At 53.3% G+C, this 19657-nt stretch overlaps 1 protein-coding gene across 2 annotated transcripts; it reads left to right on the top strand.

Annotated features, from left to right (window-relative positions):
- Nucleotides 1–19: 19 nt before the first annotated feature.
- Nucleotides 20–19239, top strand: TNFAIP1 (TNF alpha induced protein 1). Of its 2 annotated transcripts, none has more exons than XM_083479657.1 (7): nucleotides 20–235; nucleotides 4695–5053; nucleotides 5975–6144; nucleotides 7145–7234; nucleotides 8409–8461; nucleotides 9592–9787; nucleotides 16952–19239. In XM_083479657.1, exons 2-7 carry the CDS (start codon nucleotides 4840–4842, stop codon nucleotides 17171–17173), a joined length of 945 nt encoding a protein of 314 aa, XP_083335783.1. In that variant the 5' UTR covers nucleotides 20–235; nucleotides 4695–4839; the 3' UTR covers nucleotides 17174–19239. The 2 variants fall into 2 exon arrangements, with proteins under 2 accessions (XP_083335783.1, XP_083335784.1); XM_083479658.1 differs by lacking the exon at nucleotides 20–235 and adding an exon at nucleotides 1203–1840.
- Nucleotides 19240–19657: the final 418 nt, after the last annotated feature.

The following is a 19657-nucleotide window of genomic DNA, read 5'->3' as shown; positions in this document are numbered from 1 at the left end:
CTGCCGGCGCGTGCTGCACGCTGGGATTTGTAGGCCGAGGCGCCTGACTGGGAAGGGCGGCTTGTTGCTGGAGCTGCTCGTTCCTGAGCTCCGCCTTTCGGCCGGGTCTGGGAAGCTTGAGGGGCGCGCCGGCTGGCTGGTTTCGCTCGCAGCCGGTTCTGCTCAGCCCCCGTCGCCTCCCGGTGCGAGGCGGAGGCCTTCGTGGAGCGGCAGCGCCGGTTGACTCGCCAGTCGGGTAAGGTAAACAGCCGGGGGTTGGAGGGGCCAGTGGGGGGGGGGCGGGCGGGCCCGCTTGAGAAAGTGGCGTTGTGTTTGCGTTTAGCGGGCGAGGGAGTGGGGCGGGAGGGCGGAAAGTTGGCTGGTGGGTGACTAAATTTGGGCGAGAGAGCTGATTGGCTGTTGGAAGGGGGTGGGGGTCAGAAGTAGGTCAGCCATGGAGGAAAAGGGAGGTAAATATTTGGGGAGGCGGAAATAAAGAATGGCTGCTGCTCCGGCTTTCTCCTGCGTTGTTGCTCCTTTAAACAGGGGTAAGTGAGAGCACCCCTTCACGGATTACTGCCTTGCTGTGGCGAAGGGGCTTGAATAACTCGGAGAAGCTATGAGCTATGCCGTGCAGGGCACCCAAGATGAACAGGTCATAGTGGAGAGTTTTGACCAAACGTGATCCACCTGGAGGAGGAACCGGCAAGCCACTCCAGTATCCCTGCCAAGAAAACTCCATGGACAAAGACACTGCAGATGGTGACAGCAGCCACGACATTAAAAGACGCCTGCTTCTTGGGAGAAAAGCAATGACAAACCTAGACAGCATCTTAAAAAGCAGAGACATCACCTTGCCAACAAAGGTCCGTATAGTAAAAGCTATGGTTTTCCCAGTAGTGATGTATGGAAGTGAGAGCTGGACCATAGAGAAGGCTGATTGCCGAAGAATTGACGCTTTTGAATTATGGTGATGGAGGAGACTCTTGAGAGTCCCATGAACTGCAAGAAGATCAAACCTATCCATTCTGAAGGAAATCAGCCCTGAGTGCTCACTGGAAGGACAGATCCTGAAGCTGAGGCTCCAATACTTTGGCCACCTCATGAGAAGAGAAGACTCCCTGGAAAAGACCCTGATGTTGGGAAAGATGGAGGGCACAAGGAGAAGGGGACGACAGAGGACGAGATGGTTGGATAGTGTTCTCGAAGCTACCAGCAAGAGTTTGACCAAACTGCGGGAGGCAGTGGAAGACAGGAGTGCCTGACATGCTCTCGTCCATGGGGCCACGCAGAGTTGGACACGACTAAATGACTAAACAACAACAACAAACAAAGTGGGAGCAGGAAGTTCCACAGGTGCTGCGCTGATAGGGAGAGGCGACACTGGTTTCTTTCCTGCTGGCTGTTTAAATCAGCAGGAGAGCCGGGTGGCTGCAGAGCTGGGGTTGATAGAAATTCCACAGTGTGGCCGAGAGAGGTCGGGGATGCCGCACCTGTTGGATTTCTGCTGGCTGTTACCGACCTGCAAGAGGGCCAAATAAATATGGAGCGCTGGAGAGAAAGAAGACCTGCCATTCACCCTCCCTTTTGAAACCATCACGATGAAGAGATTTTGCATTTGGGCACCTTATTGCAGTTCATTCCCACTCCCTGACCTCTGTTTTTTAAAACTTGTAAACCTCAGCCCTGGGATCTATCTGTGACCCTCCAGGCCTCTCTTTCTGGCCCTTGAAACTTTGTTGGGGCTGCATCCTCCACCAGGCCTGCTTCACCCCCAACTCTTTTAAGTGTTTTTGCTGGGCTGGGGGGGGTGTCCTTGAAGAATGCCTCTTGCTTCCCTGACTGGAGGATAAAGAGAGGGGTGGGTGTACACAGTACAAATTTACATTACTTGCTCCTCCAACTTTTGCATCTGGGTCCTCCCACGCTGCCATGTGGACTTCTGAGGATTGCCCACATGGGGATGTGGCCCTTGACTTCACAAACACCCCCACCCCTGATTTAATTAATTTCCTTTTAAAGTTTTCGCATGTTCTTTTCCTGCAGCCTGTAACCATTACCCCCTTGGTTCTTCCCAACGTTCCCTCAACCGACTGACCTTTTTTACAGAGTTAGCCTTACATCTGCCCCTCCCCTTCAGCCATTCATTAAATCACATGAATGAATGGGTCAGTGATAGTTAAGTAAATAGGCAACAATGCAGAATGGGAAAATCCGGTGTGTAGAAAGTAAGCTTCAAAGGTTCCAATTTCCCTTTTCAACATGGGTGTGTGAGATGAAGCCTGGTTTTGTTCTGTTTTTCCTACATGAGCGTTGGCACTTGGTGAATGAAGCTACTATTGGTATATAATTTTTGCCTTCCTTGCTGCCTTGGCTGAGATTCTTTCTCCTCAGGGGAGCGTGATCTTGGGTCAGAAGGCTGAAGCCTAATATTTAAAATCTACATATCAATATGTTCTGTACCAGGCATAGGGAAACTGGGCCCTCCAAATGTTTTGGGACTACAACTCCCATGATCCCTGGCTAACAGGACCAGTGGTCAGGGACTATGGGAACTGTAGTCCCAAAACATCTGGAGGGCCGAGTTTGCCTATGCCTGTTCGGTACCAACTACGTCAGCTCTTGGATATTCCAAGCGTTTCAATGCAATGCTTACTTATTTCAGTCCTTTATCCAGAAGAATGAGAACTAGACTCTTCTTTTATTTTTAGGGAAAGGACCACAGCTCAGTGACAGGACACCTGCTTTGAATGCAGAAGGCCCCAGGTTCAATCCCCAATAGGGATTGTAACTCTGGAGAGCCACTGCCAGTCAGTGTAGACAATACTGTGCTAGATGGACCAGGGGTCTACCTCTGTACAAAGCAACTTCCTGTTCTCATAAGAGAAATGTCTGGTGTTGGGCCGTGTAATTATCGGCCCATGGACCCACTCATGACTCAGTTTGCTGTAGGACACAGCACACAGACTGTTTATTATAACCTCTGCATTCTCCCAAAGGTCACTTATCTCTGCATTCCCTTGCAATCGAATATTTCCGCGGCCGTTCTCGGTACAGCAGGCTTCTCACGCCCTTTCCCAAATGCCATCTGCATGCCACGCTTGGATATGGAAACGGGGCTGCTGGAAATAGAAGCTTGTTAAGCCTTCAGTCATTTCCAGTTTGTGTGTGTGTCACAAATGCAAAAATGCACTGGAGGACTAGGGGAAGCAGAGGAAATGCTTCTATTGTGTGGGACAGTCTTGAGTCAGGCCCATTACGTCATCCTGGAAGGCTGGGAAAGGGGCCCCAGGTTCCTGCCGCTGTTTGGAGATGCGTGGATTGAGTTGCAGACTTTGGTCTCATCCAGACGGCAGTTTACTGATCTGCCGGCTGGCTGGCGCTCTGCCCTATTGCAGCTTAGAAAAGGCAGGTACCTTTCCCCCTTTGCTTAGTGCCAGCTTTTATAGAACTTTTCGCAGCTGCTTAGGTATTACACATCTCAATTTGTCCTTACGACACCCCTGTAAGGTTTTTATTCAAAGTATTGTTTTATTTTATTTGTTTAAAATATTTATGCTCTCCTGAAAAGGGCCGCTGCCCCTCAGGCTTCCAATCCCAGAGACGCAGCACAAAAGGAAAAGGGATTGGGCTGGAGGAGGGGGGCGGAAAGCAAACACAAGTGCTGGTTCTTAGGCAGAAAGTGCTTATCGGTGGGAAGAGGGGAAGCTAAATCCCTGCTTTTGCTGCTGCTGCTTGGCCACTGGATGGGCTTGAACTGCTCTTCCTCTGGGGTTTCAGCCACCAAGTGGCAATTAGACCCCTGGCTGTTGGCAGAAGCCAAAATGTGCTGCCCATCAGCTCTGCAGTCCCTGGGCAACAAATACATGGAGATTGCCGGGGCACTGATTCCTCTGCCCTCTTCTTACACTCTCTGCTGGTGAGACCACACTGTCCTTTTCTTGGGCAGTAGGGCTTTCAACAGCCAGCCTGGGAACTTGGAGCTAGTGGGCTCATTGCCCTCATTGTAATCACAAGTACTAGCAACTTGGCTTCATGAGAAACCTGGCTTTAGCAAATGTTCTAGATGGCTGTTGGATAAGGCTTGAGAATGATGCCCTGCTAGGAAGCTTTGCCTTTGGAGAACTCAACGAGCGTTGTCTGCACTTTTCCGAGCCTCGTCCTCTTGCAGTCAATGAGGGCCGGCCACTTGCTTTTTGCAAGTGCTGCATGGAATGAGGCTGATGTGCCATTTGGTTTCCAGCTTCCGTCCAGGGCACTGCCGTTAACCGGCAACGTCCCAAACGGTTTGGGATGTGGGTCCCTTGGGGAAAATCAACTTCTGTACATTTCTCCTGGCAGGCTCTGGTCATCCTCACCTGAGCCCCAGATTCCCTCAACCTTGTGGGCCATGGCTGGTAGCAACCAGGCGGGAGCATTTTCTGTAGTGCCTTGGCAACCCATCCCTCAATCATCAGACACCATAATAATGATAGGTGGGTTCTGCCACCACTCACCTTTTCATATTGGCTCCCAGGATTGTGGACAGATAACAATCTCATCCATAGAGCCCAGAAAGCTAGGTCACTAAGCCAGCCAAACCTTGGCACCTGCGTGGGCTCATATTAGAATTATCGGAGTCCGGCTTGTATTCCCTGTGCAAAGAGAAATAAAGTTCTTTTCTGGACCATCCACTATGTCTCTCATTTTCACTTCCTCTTCCTTTCTCTGTTCAGTTTCTTGGCTTCAGGGGCAAACTGCTTCTGGGAATACTCTCCTTGCCCAGCCAGTGACCTCGTGGCTCTCCAACCTCCCCCCACAACCACGGCGGAGTCGGTCAAGCCCACCCTCTGCAGAGTTGTCATCTACTTGCAGAAGGAGATGTCCGGAGACACCTGCCTGGCAGCCGCCTGCCCCTCGCCAGGAGCCAAGCCCAAGGGCTGCGGCTTCAAAGGCGGCACCCTGGGCAACAAGTACGTGCGGCTCAATGTCGGCGGGTCCCTCTACTACACCACGGTGCAGGTGCTGACGCGGCACGACACCATGCTGAAGGCCATGTTCAGCGGCAGGATGGAGGTGCTTTCGGACAAAGAAGGTGAGCCAGGGGCCAGTGCTGGCAGCCAGTGTTAGACGCTCGGGTGCAAAAGCTAAACCTAGATTGTGGTTGCCACATGTCTTAAGCAACTTTTTTTTTTTGCAATGAAATTTAGTATTTACTGGTGTTCTTAGTGTTCATTTCAATTCTATACCGCTTTATATTTTAAATTTAAAAAATGGTTTACAACACATTAAAGCATCAAATAAAACAGAATATAACAAATTCTACCTGCCCGGGGTTTGAGATCTTCAGCAAAGGCCCTTGTCTCAGTCTTGCCACCCTCACAGGCATGCTTCGTGGGGATGCAGGAGAGGGGCTTCTCGGTGGCTGCTCCCATACTCTGGAAGTCTCTCCCTAGAGAAGCCAGACTGGCTCCCTCCTTGCTGCCCTTCTGCCGGCAGGTAAAGACTTTATTGCTCCAACAGGATTTTGGAAACTGCTTTTAATGAAAGGGCTGGTGCCGTGTTGTTTTTATTGTAATTATTGGTATGCTTTTAAACAGATTTTATATATATAGTGGTACCTCGGTTTTAGAACAGCCTTGTTTAAGAACTCTTTCAGTTTACGAACTCCGCAAAAGCGGAAGTAGTGTCCCGGTTTGCGAACTTAACTCAGTCTAAGAACGAAATTCGAATGATGGAAGAGCACCGGTGGAGGGAGGCCTCATTAGGCCTCATTAGCAAAAGTGCACCTCGGTTTAAGAACGGTTTCAGTTTAAAAATGGACTTCCGGAACGGATTAAGTTTGTAAACCGAGGTTCTTGAGTACTGTTAGGGGAAAAGGTGGCGTATAAATAAATATAACACAGAAGAAGAATGGGATGGGTGCAAGCTTTTTCTTGCCTGTTGTCGATCAGCTTCCACGCCTACCTGATGCCAGCTCAGATTGCAGCTCTCTTGTCTTCTCCTGCTCTCACAGGCTGGATCCTCATCGATCGCTGCGGGAAGCATTTTGGGACCGTTTTAAGTTACCTCCGAGACAACACGGTTGCCCTCCCGAAGAACCGGCAGGAGGTCAAAGAGCTAATGGCTGAAGCCAAATATTACCTCATCCAGGGCTTGGTAGACCTCTGCCAGGCTGCCCTGCAGGTGAGAGCTGCATGCGCGTTAGGGGGGCCCTTGGAGGTCATAGAATCACAGAACTGTAGAGTCGGAAGGTGCACCCAGGGGTCATCTAGTCCACCCCCCCGAAATGCAGGAATCTCAGCTAAAGCCTCCATGACAGATGGCCATCCAACCTCTGCTTAAAAACCTCCAAGGAAGGAGAGTCCATCACCTCCCGAGGGAGATCATTCAGCTGTTGAACAGCTCTTACTAGCCATCTATTCAGTGCAGGAATCCCCCAACGGCAGCAGCCCTGACAGATGGCTGCCCAGCCACTGCCATGGGAAAGGGCCATAGAGCACCTGGGTCCCAGGGTCAATCCCCAGCATCTCCTGGAGGGCCACTGCCAGTCAGTGTAGACAGTACTAGACTAGGTGGATCAGTAGTCTGACTCCGTATAAGCCAGCTTCCTAAGGTCCTAAATATATCCTGCAAATACTTCCTTTGTCTCCCTGTGGACCAGCTCCTGCACTGATTTTGAGGGCCACCGACATTGTGAGAGACCTGTGGGTGCAGTCCCAGTCCCCCATTCCTCTTTTACACCAGCTGCAGGGAACCTTAGACCCTCCAGTTGTTGCCAAACTACAGCTCCCATCAGCCCCTGCAAACATGACCAATGATCAGGGACGGTGGGAGTTGTAGTTCAGCAGGGGCATAGGTCCCTGCACCTGTTTTACACAGTCGGCAACCGTGTGGGGAGAGCGATGAAGTGCATTTTTAACCACCACCTTCAACTGGATCTTAGAGAGTTCTAACCTTTGAAACTCTCATCCCCTCGTAAGTGTGCTTAGAGTGGTTTTCAGACTGGGTATAGACTTCTGCATTTTGCAGGCTCATCTGTCCTGGGTGCTTTTAAGTTGAGATTCCTGCCTTGCTAGATGACCTTTGGGGGGTCCCTTCCAACTCTATGATTCTGTGGTCCCCCAAAGAAGGGGACACCGAACCAGCACTCATCTACCTGTGTGTCTGTAATTCTGTTCTGCAGGACAAGAAAGATTCGTACAAGCCCGTCTGCAACATCCCGGTCATCACATCACCCAAAGAAGAGGAGAGGCTCATCGAATCTGCAATGAAAGTGGGTGCTTTTCCTTCCAGGTCTTGTTCTTGAATTTCCAGAGATGGGGAATTCGTGGGTTGGGGTACCCCAGGAAGACCCAGAAAGGGGAGATAGAAGGCTTGAGCCCTTGACTGACAATATGCTGCTGAACCACAGCTCCCATCAGCCCCAGCAAGTGTGGCCAGTGGCCAAGGATGATGGGAGTTGTAGTTCAGCAGCATCCAGAGGGTCAAAAGGATCCCCACCATTTTAACTTTCCACAGTGCACTGGAGCCAGGGGTGGGGAACCCCAGACCCCGGAGCCAAACGACTCCCTCCAGACCCCTCTGAGCTCCCGCCAAGCCAGACATCCCTCACCACCTCTACTTCACACCCTTGAGTGTTTTTTCCTGGCTGGAACGTGTCTTTGAAGTCCAAAAATGCTCCTTGGGGGAGACTACAGGGAGGGGCATGTCAGTGTGTGTTGAAACTAACCGACTACACCAGGGGTCAGCAACCTTTTTTCAGCTGTGGGCCGGTCCACTGTCCCTCAAACCATGTGGTGGGCCAGACTATTTTTTTTGGGGGGGGGGTGAATGAATACCTATGCCCCACAAATAATCCAGAGGTGCATTTTAAATAAAAGGACACATTCTACTCATGTAAAAACACACTGATTCCTGGACCGTCCGCAGGCCAGATTGAGAAGGCGATTTGGCCACATCCGGCTCCCGGGCCTTAGTTTGCCTACCCCTGGACTACACAAAGACAATATTTGCATGTGTGGCCCTGCCTGTTTTTGCCTCTGGCCCCGCCCACTACTGGCATGTGGCCCTCAGGAGGTTAGCCAGGAGGGAATGTGGCCCTAAGACAAAAAAAGGTTCCCTTTTACTGTTTCTGGAGAAACGGAGCCTCCTGGATGCCCTTGGGTGTGTTTGCCGCCGCTGCTGCTGCTGCTACTGACAAATAGGCTCAAGAAAGTGCCACACGAAGGGGGCTCACCAGAGACTCCTTTGCCCAGGAGAGGCCCTGACTGGGCAGCGTGACCTAGTCGTCTTCTTCCTCAGTCTGTAGAGCCCGAGACTTAATCTCAGGGTGGTGGGTTTGAGCCCCACGTTGGGCGAATGATTCCTGCATTGCAGGGGGTTGGACTGAATGTCCCTTGTGGTCCCTTCCAGCTCTATATTTCTGACACTTCCCCTCTTCCTTCCAGCCTGTGGTGAAGCTGCTGTATAACAGGAGCAACAACAAGTATTCCTACACAAGGTAAAGTCTCTGCTGTCTCCCTAAGGCGAGGCTTCTGGATCAGGCCTGTGTCCCATCTAGTCCAGCATCTCACGGTAGTTTGAGAAATATCTGACATCCTCCCCACAGTGTTGAATTTATTGTTTCTGGTAGTAAATGTGAAGGACAATGAACCCGGGCTTATTTCATATTTATTCCATGTTGGTTTCAGCTGGAGCAAACCTCTCTCTCTTTTTAATATTTGGAAAGGTTTGATTTAATTGCTGTACGAAACAGCACAGCTCTCCCAATTTAAATTTAAAATACCGGGGAGGATAGGCAGTTAATAGTCTGATCTGCGATAAACAGCTTCCTATTTATTTTATTTGCCCATCAATCCTAGCACTGTCCACTCTGACTGGCAGCAGTTGCCTACAGTCTTGGCCATACATTGCCCTGTTACTAATTCTTTTATTTCTTTTTAATTTTTATTTTAACTGGAAACGCTCAGCCTGTTCTTATTGAGTACCTGGGGCAAGCGAATCTTCCACTGCTCACTTGGTCTCCTTCAGATAAAGAATGTGAGGACGGGGTTCTTGTGCTTGGGATGTTGAGCATGTGAAAACTAGCATCGTGTAATGGGGTTGAAGTTTCCAACTAGGGAGCCCTAGGTTCAAATACCTACTGAGCTGTGAATCTTGCTAGGCAGCCTTGGGTCAGTCACCCATCTTCTCAGCCCAACCTACCTGAAAGGGTTATTGTGAGGATTAAAATGGGCAGAGGGACCTCTGAGCTCTTTTTTTGGGGCGGCGAGGCAGAATCCAGATGTGAAAAAAATGGTTATTTACTCAATTTATATCCTGTCCTTCCTTGCAAATGAGCCCAGGGCGGAAAACACATCATGGCAACTTCTTTTTACAAAGCATTCTGAAAACAGTTAAAACGTTCAACCAGTGCTTTCAGGGTTGCCAGGAACTGTGTCTTTCAGCCATCAAACACCTGGGGGAAACAGGAATGTTTTTAACATCCTCCTGAAAGTCAATAACGAGGGTGGGAGACATAACTCCCCAGGGAGGGCATTCCAGAAACAGGGGAGCCGCCACCAAAAAGGCCCTGTCACAAGCCCATGATCCACATACGTCATTCCTCTTTTTTAAAAATCATTTTTTCAGCACTTCCGACGACAATTTGTTGAAGAACATAGAATTGTTTGATAAGCTCTCCCTCAGCTTCAACGGGAGAGTCCTCTTCATCAAAGACGTGATTGGGGATGAGATCTGTTGCTGGTCATTCTACGGTCAGGGGAGGAAGCTGGCCGAAGTCTGTTGCACATCCATAGTTTACGCTACAGAGAAGAAGCAAACCAAGGTATGTTGACCTTGTGGTTTCTGTTGGGGGGCGGGACTATCAACAAAGACATCCCTTTCTGTGTAGCTTCTTCTGAGCAAATTTCAGGGGAGGATTTTACGGTGCCTCCATAGGCCAGAGAAAGAGCCTATATCAAAGCACATGTAAGTAAAGTTAAAGGGACCTCTGAACATTAGGTCCGGTCGTGACTCTGGGGTTGCGGCGCTCATCTCGCTTTATTGGCCGAGGGAGCCGGCGTCCAGCTTCCAGGTCATGTGGCCAGCATGACTAAGCCGCTTCTGGCGAACCAGAGCAGCGCACGGAAATGCCGTTTACCTTCCCACCGGAGTGGTACCTATTTATCTACTGGCACTTTGACGTGCTTTTGAACTGCTAGGTTGGCAGGAGCTGGGACCGAGCAACGGGAGCTCACCCCGTCATGGGGATTCGAACCGCCGACCTTCTGATCAGCAAGCCCTAGGCTCTGTGGTTTAACCCACAGCGCCACCTGCGTCCCTCTCAAAGCACATGGATTATTAAGTTACCGTATTTTTTGCACCATAACACTCACTTTTTTCCTCCTAGAAAGTAAGGGGAAATGTCTGTGCGTGTTATGGAGGGAATGCCTACGGGTGGCATGCCTACGGATTTTCCTCCTCTAAAAACTACGTGCGTGTTATGGTCGGGTGCGTGTTATAGAGCGAAAAATACGGTATATATGGTCCAAAGCACATGTATTGGACCATATATAACTTTATAATCCAATAAGAACATAAGACAAGGCTGCTGATCAGGCCAAGGGGCCCATCTAGTCCCGCCTCCTGTTCTCACGGCGGCCTGCCAGATTAATTTATTTCAGAAGATTTGTACACATCTTGATTGTAAAAAGCAAATATAAAAAAATCTAAAACAACAAACATGCAAAACAGTAATATAAAACTTTCAAAAAGTTAAAATAACAATAGACCAAAGGCAGTCAAGGGAATTCTGGGCATTCTTGCTTTGACTGTCCCCACTGCATTTGACTTGCAACAGTCTGAAGAAGGGAGGGTGTCATGTGAAACAAAAACGGAGAGCAGGGTGCCAAACTTCACACACCAGTGTCGAACTAACCAGTCCTTGGGGACAGGGAAAGCCGAGGGCTCCAATTTGACATGTTTGTGCTTTCTTTTTTTGTTTTTCCCCTTGAATTTTTATTAAAGCTTGAAAACACAGTACAGTGGTGCCTCGCAAGACGAAATTAATTCGTTCCGCAATTCTCTTCGTCTTGCGGTTTTTTCGTCTTGCGATGCACGGTTTCCCATAGGAATGCATTGAAAATCAATTAATGCGTTCCTAGGGAAACCGCCTTCAGACCAGGTCCGGGGACAGTCTGTCCCCGGACCTCTTCTGAAGGCTTGGGGGGGGGGGACAAGGGCTTTTCTTCCCACCCCCAGCATTTTAAAAAACCCCGGGACAGCGGAGGACTTCTCCGCTGTCCGGGCGATCTTAAAATGCTGGCGGGCGGCATTTTAAAATCGCCCCGGGACAGCGGAGGACTCCTCCGCTGTCTGGGGCGATTTAAAAGCCCCTGGGAAGGCAGGCAGGGGGGACAAAGACTTTCGCCCCCCCCGCCCGCCTTCAGAAGGTGTCCCCCCCCCCACCCTGCTTCGGGGCAGCGTTCCGAAGCGGGGTGGCTGGGGCAGGTGTTCCTGCCCCCCCGCCCAGCTTCGCAGCACCGCTCCGAAGCTCGGCGGTGGGGGCAGGTGTTCCCGCCCCCCCACCCTGCTTCGGGGCAGCGTTCCGAAGCGGGGTGGCTGGGGCAGGTGTTCCTGCCCCCCGCCCGGCTTCGCAGCACCGCTCCGAAGCTCGGCGGTGGGGGCAGGTGTTCCCTCCCCCCCACCCTGCTTCGGGGCAGCGTTCCGAAGCGGGGTGGCTGGGGCAGGTGTTCCTGCCCCCCGCCCGGCTTCGCAGCACCGCTCCGAAGCTCGGCGGTGGGGGCAGGTGTTCCCTCCCCCCCACCCTGCTTCGGGGCAGCGTTCCGAAGCGGGGTGGCTGGGGCAGGTGTTCCTGCCCCCCGCCCGGCTTCGCAGCACCGCTCCGAAGCTCGGCGGTGGGGGCAGGTGTTCCCTCCCCCCCACCCTGCTTCGGGGCAGGGTTCCGAAGCGGGGTGGCTGGGGCAGGTGTTCCTGCCCCCCGCCCGGCTTCGCAGCACCGCTCCGAAGCTCGGCGGTGGGGGCAGGTGTTCCCTCCCCCCCACCCTGCTTCGGGGCAGCGTTCCGAAGCGGGGTGGCTGGGGCAGGTGTTCCTGCCCCCCCGCCCGGCTTCGCAGCACCGCTCCGAAGCTCGGCGGTGGGGGCAGGTGTTCCCTCCCCCCCACCCTGCTTCGGGGCAGCGTTCCGAAGCGGGGTGGCTGGGGCAGGTGTTCCTGCCCCCCGCCCGGCTTCGCAGCACCGCTCCGAAGCTCGGCGGTGGGGGCAGGTGTTCCCTCCCCCCCACCCTGCTTCGGGGCAGCGTTCCGAAGCGGGGTGGCTGGGGCAGGTGTTCCTGCCCCCCGCCCGGCTTCGCAGCACCGCTCCGAAGCTCGGCGGTGGGGGCAGGTGTTCCCTCCCCCCCACCCTGCTTCGGGGCAGCGTTCCGAAGCGGGGTGGCTGGGGCAGGTGTTCCTGCCCCCCGCCCGGCTTCGCAGCACCGCTCCGAAGCTCGGCGGTGGGGGCAGGTGTTCCCTCCCCCCCACCCTGCTTCGGGGCAGCGTTCCGAAGCGGGGTGGCTGGGGCAGGTGTTCCTGCCCCCCCGCCCGGCTTCGCAGCACCGCTCCGAAGCTCGGCGGTGGGGGCAGGTGTTCCCTCCCCCCCACCCTGCTTCGGGGCAGCGTTCCGAAGCGGGGTGGCTGGGGCAGGTGTTCCTGCCCCCCGCCCGGCTTCGCAGCACCGCTCCGAAGCTCGGCGGTGGGGGCAGGTGTAACCGGGACCTCTTTTGAAGCAAGCGGCTGCGGAGAGAAGCGATCTCCCTGCAGCCGCTTGCTTCAAAAGCTTTTGAAGCAAGCGGCTGCAGGGAGATCGCTTCTCTCCGCAGCCGCTTGCTTCAAAAGAGGTCCCGGACCTGTTTTGAAGCAAGCAGCTGCAAGGAGATCGCTTCTCTCCGCAGCCGCTTGCTTCAAAAGAGGTCCCGGACCTGTTTTGAAGCAAGCGGCTGGAGGGAGATCGCTTCTCTCCGCAGCCGCTTGCTTCAAAAGAGGTCCCGGACCTGTTTTGAAGCAAGCAGCTGCAAGGAGATCGCTTCTCTCCGCAGCCGCTTGCTTCAAAAGAGGTCCCGGACCTGTTTTGAAGCAAGCGGCTGCAGGGAGATCGCTTCTCTCCGCAGCCGCTTGCTTCAAAAGAGGTCCCGGACCTGTTTTGAAGCAAGCAGCTGCAAGGAGATCGCTTCTCTCCGCAGCCGCTTGCTTCAAAAGAGGTCCGGGACCTCTTTTGAAGCAAGCGGCTGCGGGGAGAAGCACAGCAGCTTGCTTCAAAAGAGGTCGGGGCAGCGGAAAGCGCTTCCCGCTGCCCCCGGACCTCTTTTGAAGCAAGCAGCTGCGGGGAGAAGCGATCTCCCTGCAGCCGCTTGCTTCAAAAGATGTCCGGGAGATCGCTTCTCCGAAGCCGGGCGGGGGGGCAGGAACACCTGCCCCAGCCACCCCGCTTCGGAACGCTGCCCCGAAGCAGGGTGGGGGGGAGGGAACACCTGCCCCCACCGCCGAGCTTCGGAGCGGTGCTGCGAAGCCGGGCGGGGGGCAGGAACACCTGCCCCAGCCACCCCGCTTCGGAACGCTGCCCCGAAGCAGGGTGGGGGGGAGGGAACACCTGCCCCCACCGCCGAGCTTCGGAGCGGTGCTGCGAAGCCGGGCGGGGGGGCAGGAACACCTGCCCCAGCCACCCCGCTTCGGAACGCTGCCCCGAAGCAGGGTGGGGGGGAGGGAACACCTGCCCCCACCGCCGAGCTTCGGAGCGGTGCTGCGAAGCCGGGCGGGGGGCAGGAACACCTGCCCCAGCCACCCCGCTTCGGAACGCTGCCCCGAAGCAGGGTGGGGGGGAGGGAACACCTGCCCCCACCGCCGAGCTTCGGAGCGGTGCTGCGAAGCCGGGCGGGGGGCAGGAACACCTGCCCCAGCCACCCCGCTTCGGAACGCTGCCCCGAAGCAGGGTGGGGGGGAGGGAACACCTGCCCCCACCGCCGAGCTTCGGAGCGGTGCTGCGAAGCCGGGCGGGGGGCAGGAACACCTGCCCCAGCCACCCCGCTTCGGAACGCTGCCCCGAAGCAGGGTGGGGGGGAGGGAACACCTGCCCCCACCGCCGAGCTTCGGAGCGGTGCTGCGAAGCCGGGCGGGGGGCAGGAACACCTGCCCCAGCCACCCCGCTTCGGAACGCTGCCCCGAAGCAGGGTGGGGGGGAGGGAACACCTGCCCCCACCGCCGAGCTTCGGAGCGGTGCTGCGAAGCCGGGCGGGGGGCAGGAACACCTGCCCCAGCCACCCCGCTTCGGAACGCTGCCCCGAAGCAGGGTGGGGGGGAGGGAACACCTGCCCCCACCGCCGAGCTTCGGAGCGGTGCTGCGAAGCCGGGCGGGGGGCAGGAACACCTGCCCCAGCCACCCCGCTTCGGAACGCTGCCCCGAAGCAGGGTGGGGGGGAGGGAACACCTGCCCCCACCGCCGAGCTTCGGAGCGGTGCTGCGAAGCCGGGCGGGGGGGCAGGAACACCTGCCCCAGCCACCCCGCTTCGGAACGCTGCCCCGAAGCAGGGTGGGGGGGAGGGAACACCTGCCCCCACCGCCGAGCTTCGGAGCGGTGCTGCGAAGCCGGGCGGGGGGCAGGAACACCTGCCCCAGCCACCCCGCTTCGGAACGCTGCCCCGAAGCAGGGTGGGGGGGAGGGAACACCTGCCCCCACCGCCGAGCTTCGGAGCGGTGCTGCGAAGCCGGGCGGGGGACGGGAACACCTGCCCCAGCCACCCCGCTTCTCTCCGCAGCCGCTTGCTTCAAAAGAGATCGGGGGCAGCTTTTGAAGCAAGCGGCTGCAGGGAGATCGCTTCTCTCCGCAGCCGCTTGCTTCAAAAGAGGTCCGGGGGCAGCGGGAAGCGCTGCCCCCGGACCTCTTTTGAAGCAAGGGGCGGTGGGGAGAAGCGATCTCCCCGCCGCCCCTTGCTTCAAAAGAGAAGACCCGCTGTCCCCGGGGCAAGCTTCGTTTTGCGAAGCAAGCCCATAGGGAACTTCGTCTTGCGAGGCAACTCGAAAACGAAAAAACCTTTCGTTTTGCGAGTTTTTCGTCTCGCGAGGCGTTCGTCTTGCGGGGTACCACTGTATACAGAAATATTTTTTTAAAAAAAAGCAGTATACTGAAATAAGCAACAAATATCAAGCATTATTAAACATGAAAATTAAAAGAAAATAGAGAAGAGAAGAATAAAAGGATAAAACTTCCAATTCTCTGTCTATGAGCTTTAAAAATTTGTGCAAAATTCTTAATTCATAAGAACATTCAACTCTTCCACTTTCCATAGCCAACCATTTTTTTACTCTTCAAACCTGATACTGCACAAGTTCATTTTCCTTATTGTGCAGAAAGCCCCTGATGGGTTTCCAATCATTAATAAATGTCAACAGTGATTTTTCTCTTAATTAAGTATGCCAACTTGGCCATCTCAGCCAAATCCATTAATTCCAACAGCTGTTCTTCTATAGCAGGCAATAATAAGTCCTCCCATCTTTGTGCATGTAAGCATCTCGTCACTGTGATCGGTGAGGGCTTTCTTTTTGCGAGATTCTGCTGCTCCTAGTTATGGCGAAGGGTGTAAGGCGCTTTGGCAGAGGCAGAAGCTACAACCTCTTTCCCTGCTCTCAGCACCCCTGCTCTTCTCTTGCTGTCTGGCACAGTGGAGCGAAGGAGGCAGCTGAGGATTCTGGGATGGGGAAGCAACTAAGCCCTTAATAAATAATAATAATAAATTTTATTTATATCCCGCCCTCCCCAGCCGAAGCCGGGCTCAGGGCGGCTAACAACAATAAAACAGTATAAAAGTATAGCATAAACAACACACTAAAATCATTCATTATAAAATTAATTAATTCAGGCCACTGGCAACCATTGGGCCAGAGCTCCGCGAAGATTGCCGAGGGAGGGAGTCAGGCTGTGCCCTGGCCAAAGGCCTGGTGGAACAGCTCTGTCTTGCAGGCCCTGCGGAAAGATGTCAAGTCCCGCAGGGCCCTGGTCTCTTGTGACAGAGTGTTCCACCAGTGTTCCCTTAACTTAGGCTTATATTTACTTGAATAAGATTCAGCAGCAGGGCAGGGGGAAGTAGCTGAGAGGACTTGCTCCCTCTGGCCTCCGTTATTAGTATTTATTAAATTTGCTTGTCTCTTTTTTTCTTTGCTATGGCAAGTCAAAGCAGCTTATATTTTAAAAATCCATACATTAAAATAGGTGGTGGTGGTTATTTTCTGTTCTTGTTTGCATTCTGTGTGTTTATCTTGTATTTTTAGTCTGTGGGCTGTCCTGAGATCTACGGCAGAAGGGCGGTATATTGTTGTTGTTATTATTTATTATTAATATACCACTCTATACCTGGGGGTCTCAGCGCAGTTCTCAGAATAAAATCAAGATATAAAACCACAAAATACATAATAAAAATAAAAACAACAACCCAATACCCCCCCAAACCCACCACATTTAAAAGGGTATAGGATGTAAATCAGATCAACCAAAGGCCTGGTTAAAAAGGAAAGTTTTTGCCTGGCGCCTAAAGGTGTACAATGAAGGCGCCAGGCGGACTTCCCTGGTGAGAGCATTCCACAGATGGGGAGCCACTGCAGAGAAGGCCCGTTCTCGTGTTGCCACCCTCCGGACCTCTTGTGGAGGAGACACACGAAGAAGGGCCTTAGAAGACGATCTCAGGGTCTGAGTAAGGTTCATATGGAAAATTCGGTCCTTGAGGTATTGCAGTTCAATAAATAATAATAATGCATGAAAGCATCCTACTCACTCTAAAAGGCCATAGCTAAAAAGCCAAAGGCCTGGATAAAAGGGAAGGTTCTTGCTTGACACTTGAAGATACGTAACAGGGGTGCCTGGCAAGCCTCCTTGGGGAAAGCGTTCCACAAACGTCAGTGAAGAAGGGTGATCTTTGGTGCGTTTGCTCCTCCTGGTAACCCGCTCGACTCTTTTCTCCCTCCAGGTCGAGTTCCCTGAGGCCCGCATCTACGAGGAGACCCTGAACGTCCTGCTGTACGAGACACCCCGGGTTCCCGACAACTCCCTGCTCGAGGCGACCAGCCGGAGCCGCCCCCAGGCCTCCCAGATCGAAGACGATGACGGCAGCTTTGAGCTGCGCGACCGCGTCCGCCGCATCCACGTCAAGCGCTACAGCACGTACGACGACCGGCAGATAGGCCACTAAGCCGATGCAGTGCAGGGCGGGGGGAGCTCGCAAGGGATGACGCCCTTTCCGCAAGGGTCCGGCTGGCTTCGAAGCAGGGGAACTGTCCTCTGCACCTCCACTACTTCCAACCCTGCCTCCCCAAGAACGATTCTGTGCTCGGAACGGTTCCTGCCCTGCACCCAAGCAGGCGTTCCTTCATCGCGCCGGAGCTCCGCTTCACTTCTGATTCCGGCAGTACAGATTAAGGTGCTCCGAAGGCCTGCAATCCACAATGCCAGCTTCCAAAACCTTACCAGCCGTAATTGTTCTTCTGAGACTTAACTTCTCTTCTAGAAGCTTCTGAACAACTTATTTCTGGCTCGAGAAGAAGCTGCGGTTTCCTTCCTTCCCCTCTGAGAGTGGTTCTTGCAGGGGGGGAACCATCTTGGGCTGGGTGGTCTCAGACTCTGCTTGGAGAACCCTCTTTTTTGTTTGTTAGGTTTTTAGAATCTAGGTGCTGAGGATGGTGAGCAAAAGCCGAACACTAGTTTTCCTTATGTAGGGCAAACACTACACACATCCGTTACAGAATGCTCTCTGCCAGAGCTGGAAGAATTTCAGCCCCGAACCCTGACTTAAATATTTTGTTACGTAATGCCAAGGAACAATGGGAAAGCCAACTGGGACTGGTTTCTGGTGAAAAGTGAGCCCATCCTCCTACCCCGGTCCTGAAAGGATTGCGTGTCCGGCGAGGTGGGATGATGGAGAGGCAGAAGAGAAACGGGGGTGTAGCAAAATGCATCCTTTTTCGATTTTGCCCCACAAACCGGTTGAGGAGCTTACGTGTTTTGTGCATGGGGAGGGGGTGCTCATCCAGCACGTTTGCCTGCATCAAAATGCTGTTCCTAGTCCTAAACATCTGCTATTGGTCAATGGGCATTATCATTAGATCAGAGGGCAGGAACTCCTTTTTTTGCTTTCCAGAGTTATGTTCACTCTGAGTTGATTTGTTGGGGGGTGCGGGCCATGGCCCAAAGTGGGTGAGGCCACCCCCTCTACCTCCAACACCCTGCTCCTCCATCCCTTTTCCTCCCTTCATAGCGGACTGCTGAGAGAGTGAGAGAGATGGCTCTTGCCATGAGACTGAAACGACCCCTTGTAGAGTGAGACAAAGTGCACATTGGTGGCAGTGGTGGAGGGACATATCCATTATACTGTTTGCTCAAGGTGCAGATTCACTATAGAAATACAGTGAAAAGCCAGGGGGGCAACGCCCTACTCGATCGCCAATCAGTTCAGTTTGGGGAAAACAATCACATTTTTATACTGCATTGTGTTTGCGGCAGTGAATCCACACCGCAATGAGTGTTGTATGCAAGATGGAGATGGAGGCAAGGATGGTGCGGTGGGGGGGGAGAGATATTAGGCCAGGTGGGGGGGATACTTTTGGCCCCATGCTTCTGAACCACAACTGGCCCCTGGCCATTGGCCATGCTTCCTGGATAGGCCTTGGTTCATACTGTATGGGAGCAGTGGATGATGGGAGTTGTGGTCCGGAACATCTGGCAAACACCACTATCCTGGCCACCCAACCAAAGAGCACGTGAGTTGAATTCTCCATGGTGACTGCTAGCTATGCTCTATACCTCCCTGTTTAATCAGACCTCATTGCAGGCTACCCAAGCCAGGTGCAGGGACCTTTTTGCCCCTCCGGATGTGGCGGAACTGCAACTTCCATCAGCCTCAGCAAGCGTGGCCAGCGGCCTGGGATGATGGGAGTTGTAGTTCAGCCCAAGGGCCAAAAGGTCGTCCCCCCCCCCCCCGTGTGGTCCAGGCCAGCAGGTTCTTTGAGGTACATAGGAGTGAGGAGGGCTCCTTCCCCACAAGTATAGGCTGGACCAGAATTTGTGGGGTCACTGGTAGCAGCGGTTAGCGGGTTGTTAACCCTCGGTGGTTAGATGGTGGTTTAATTTTCACCCAAGGTAAGTCGCTGCTTCTGGTTTAACCCATGTTTGGCTGAACATGCAATGGGTTATATATCCGGTAACTCGGATCATGACACCTTGTGCTCCTGGCACAGAACAAATAAACAATATTCTGTATCACACAGGCCTAATTTTCTCTTGTAACCTGTATACAATCATGGAAAGATTTATATATATGTTTTTGCATTTTTGTGGAAAGGAGCAAGCTACTAAGAAAGGCACAAAAATCCCATATCCTCTTGCCCAGCTGTTGCTTGTAGAACTGACTATTGAGAGGAAGAGCATGGAGACATTCAAGGTTTTTCTAAGTATCCATGAGGGCTAGAAACATGAGATTGGGATGGTGTTTTAAAACTGACGCTTGATTCTGAAGCCTGTGCTAGATTTCTCTGCTTGGGCATGACCCTTTGCATGTATTTATTGACTTATTTTACATATTAGATACACACCCCTATTTGGAAGGCCTCAAGACTTCACTGCAATGGCTACCAATATGATTTTCTTTAAAAGTAAAAAAAGGGGAGATTCTTACGGAATT

This window comes from Podarcis liolepis, assembly GCF_965112155.1.
Source record: "Podarcis liolepis genome assembly, chromosome: 16".
In the NCBI taxonomy this organism is placed as follows: domain Eukaryota; kingdom Metazoa; phylum Chordata; class Lepidosauria; order Squamata; family Lacertidae; genus Podarcis; species Podarcis liolepis.
Note: the sequence above shows the minus strand (reverse complement) of the source record. Positions and strands in the feature narration are given on the sequence as shown.

Bases quoted from the DNA above. Each gene is read 5' to 3' on its own strand.
- TNFAIP1 (XM_083479657.1), top strand. From the start codon at position 4,840: ATGTCCGGAGACACCTGCCTGGCAGCCGCCTGCCCCTCGCCAGGAGCC. The intron at 5,054-5,974 runs GTGAGCCAGGGG...CTGCTCTCACAG, and splicing joins GGTGCTTTCGGACAAAGAAG to GCTGGATCCTCATCGATCGC. The intron at 7,235-8,408 runs GTGGGTGCTTTT...TCTTCCTTCCAG, and splicing joins TCATCGAATCTGCAATGAAA to CCTGTGGTGAAGCTGCTGTA.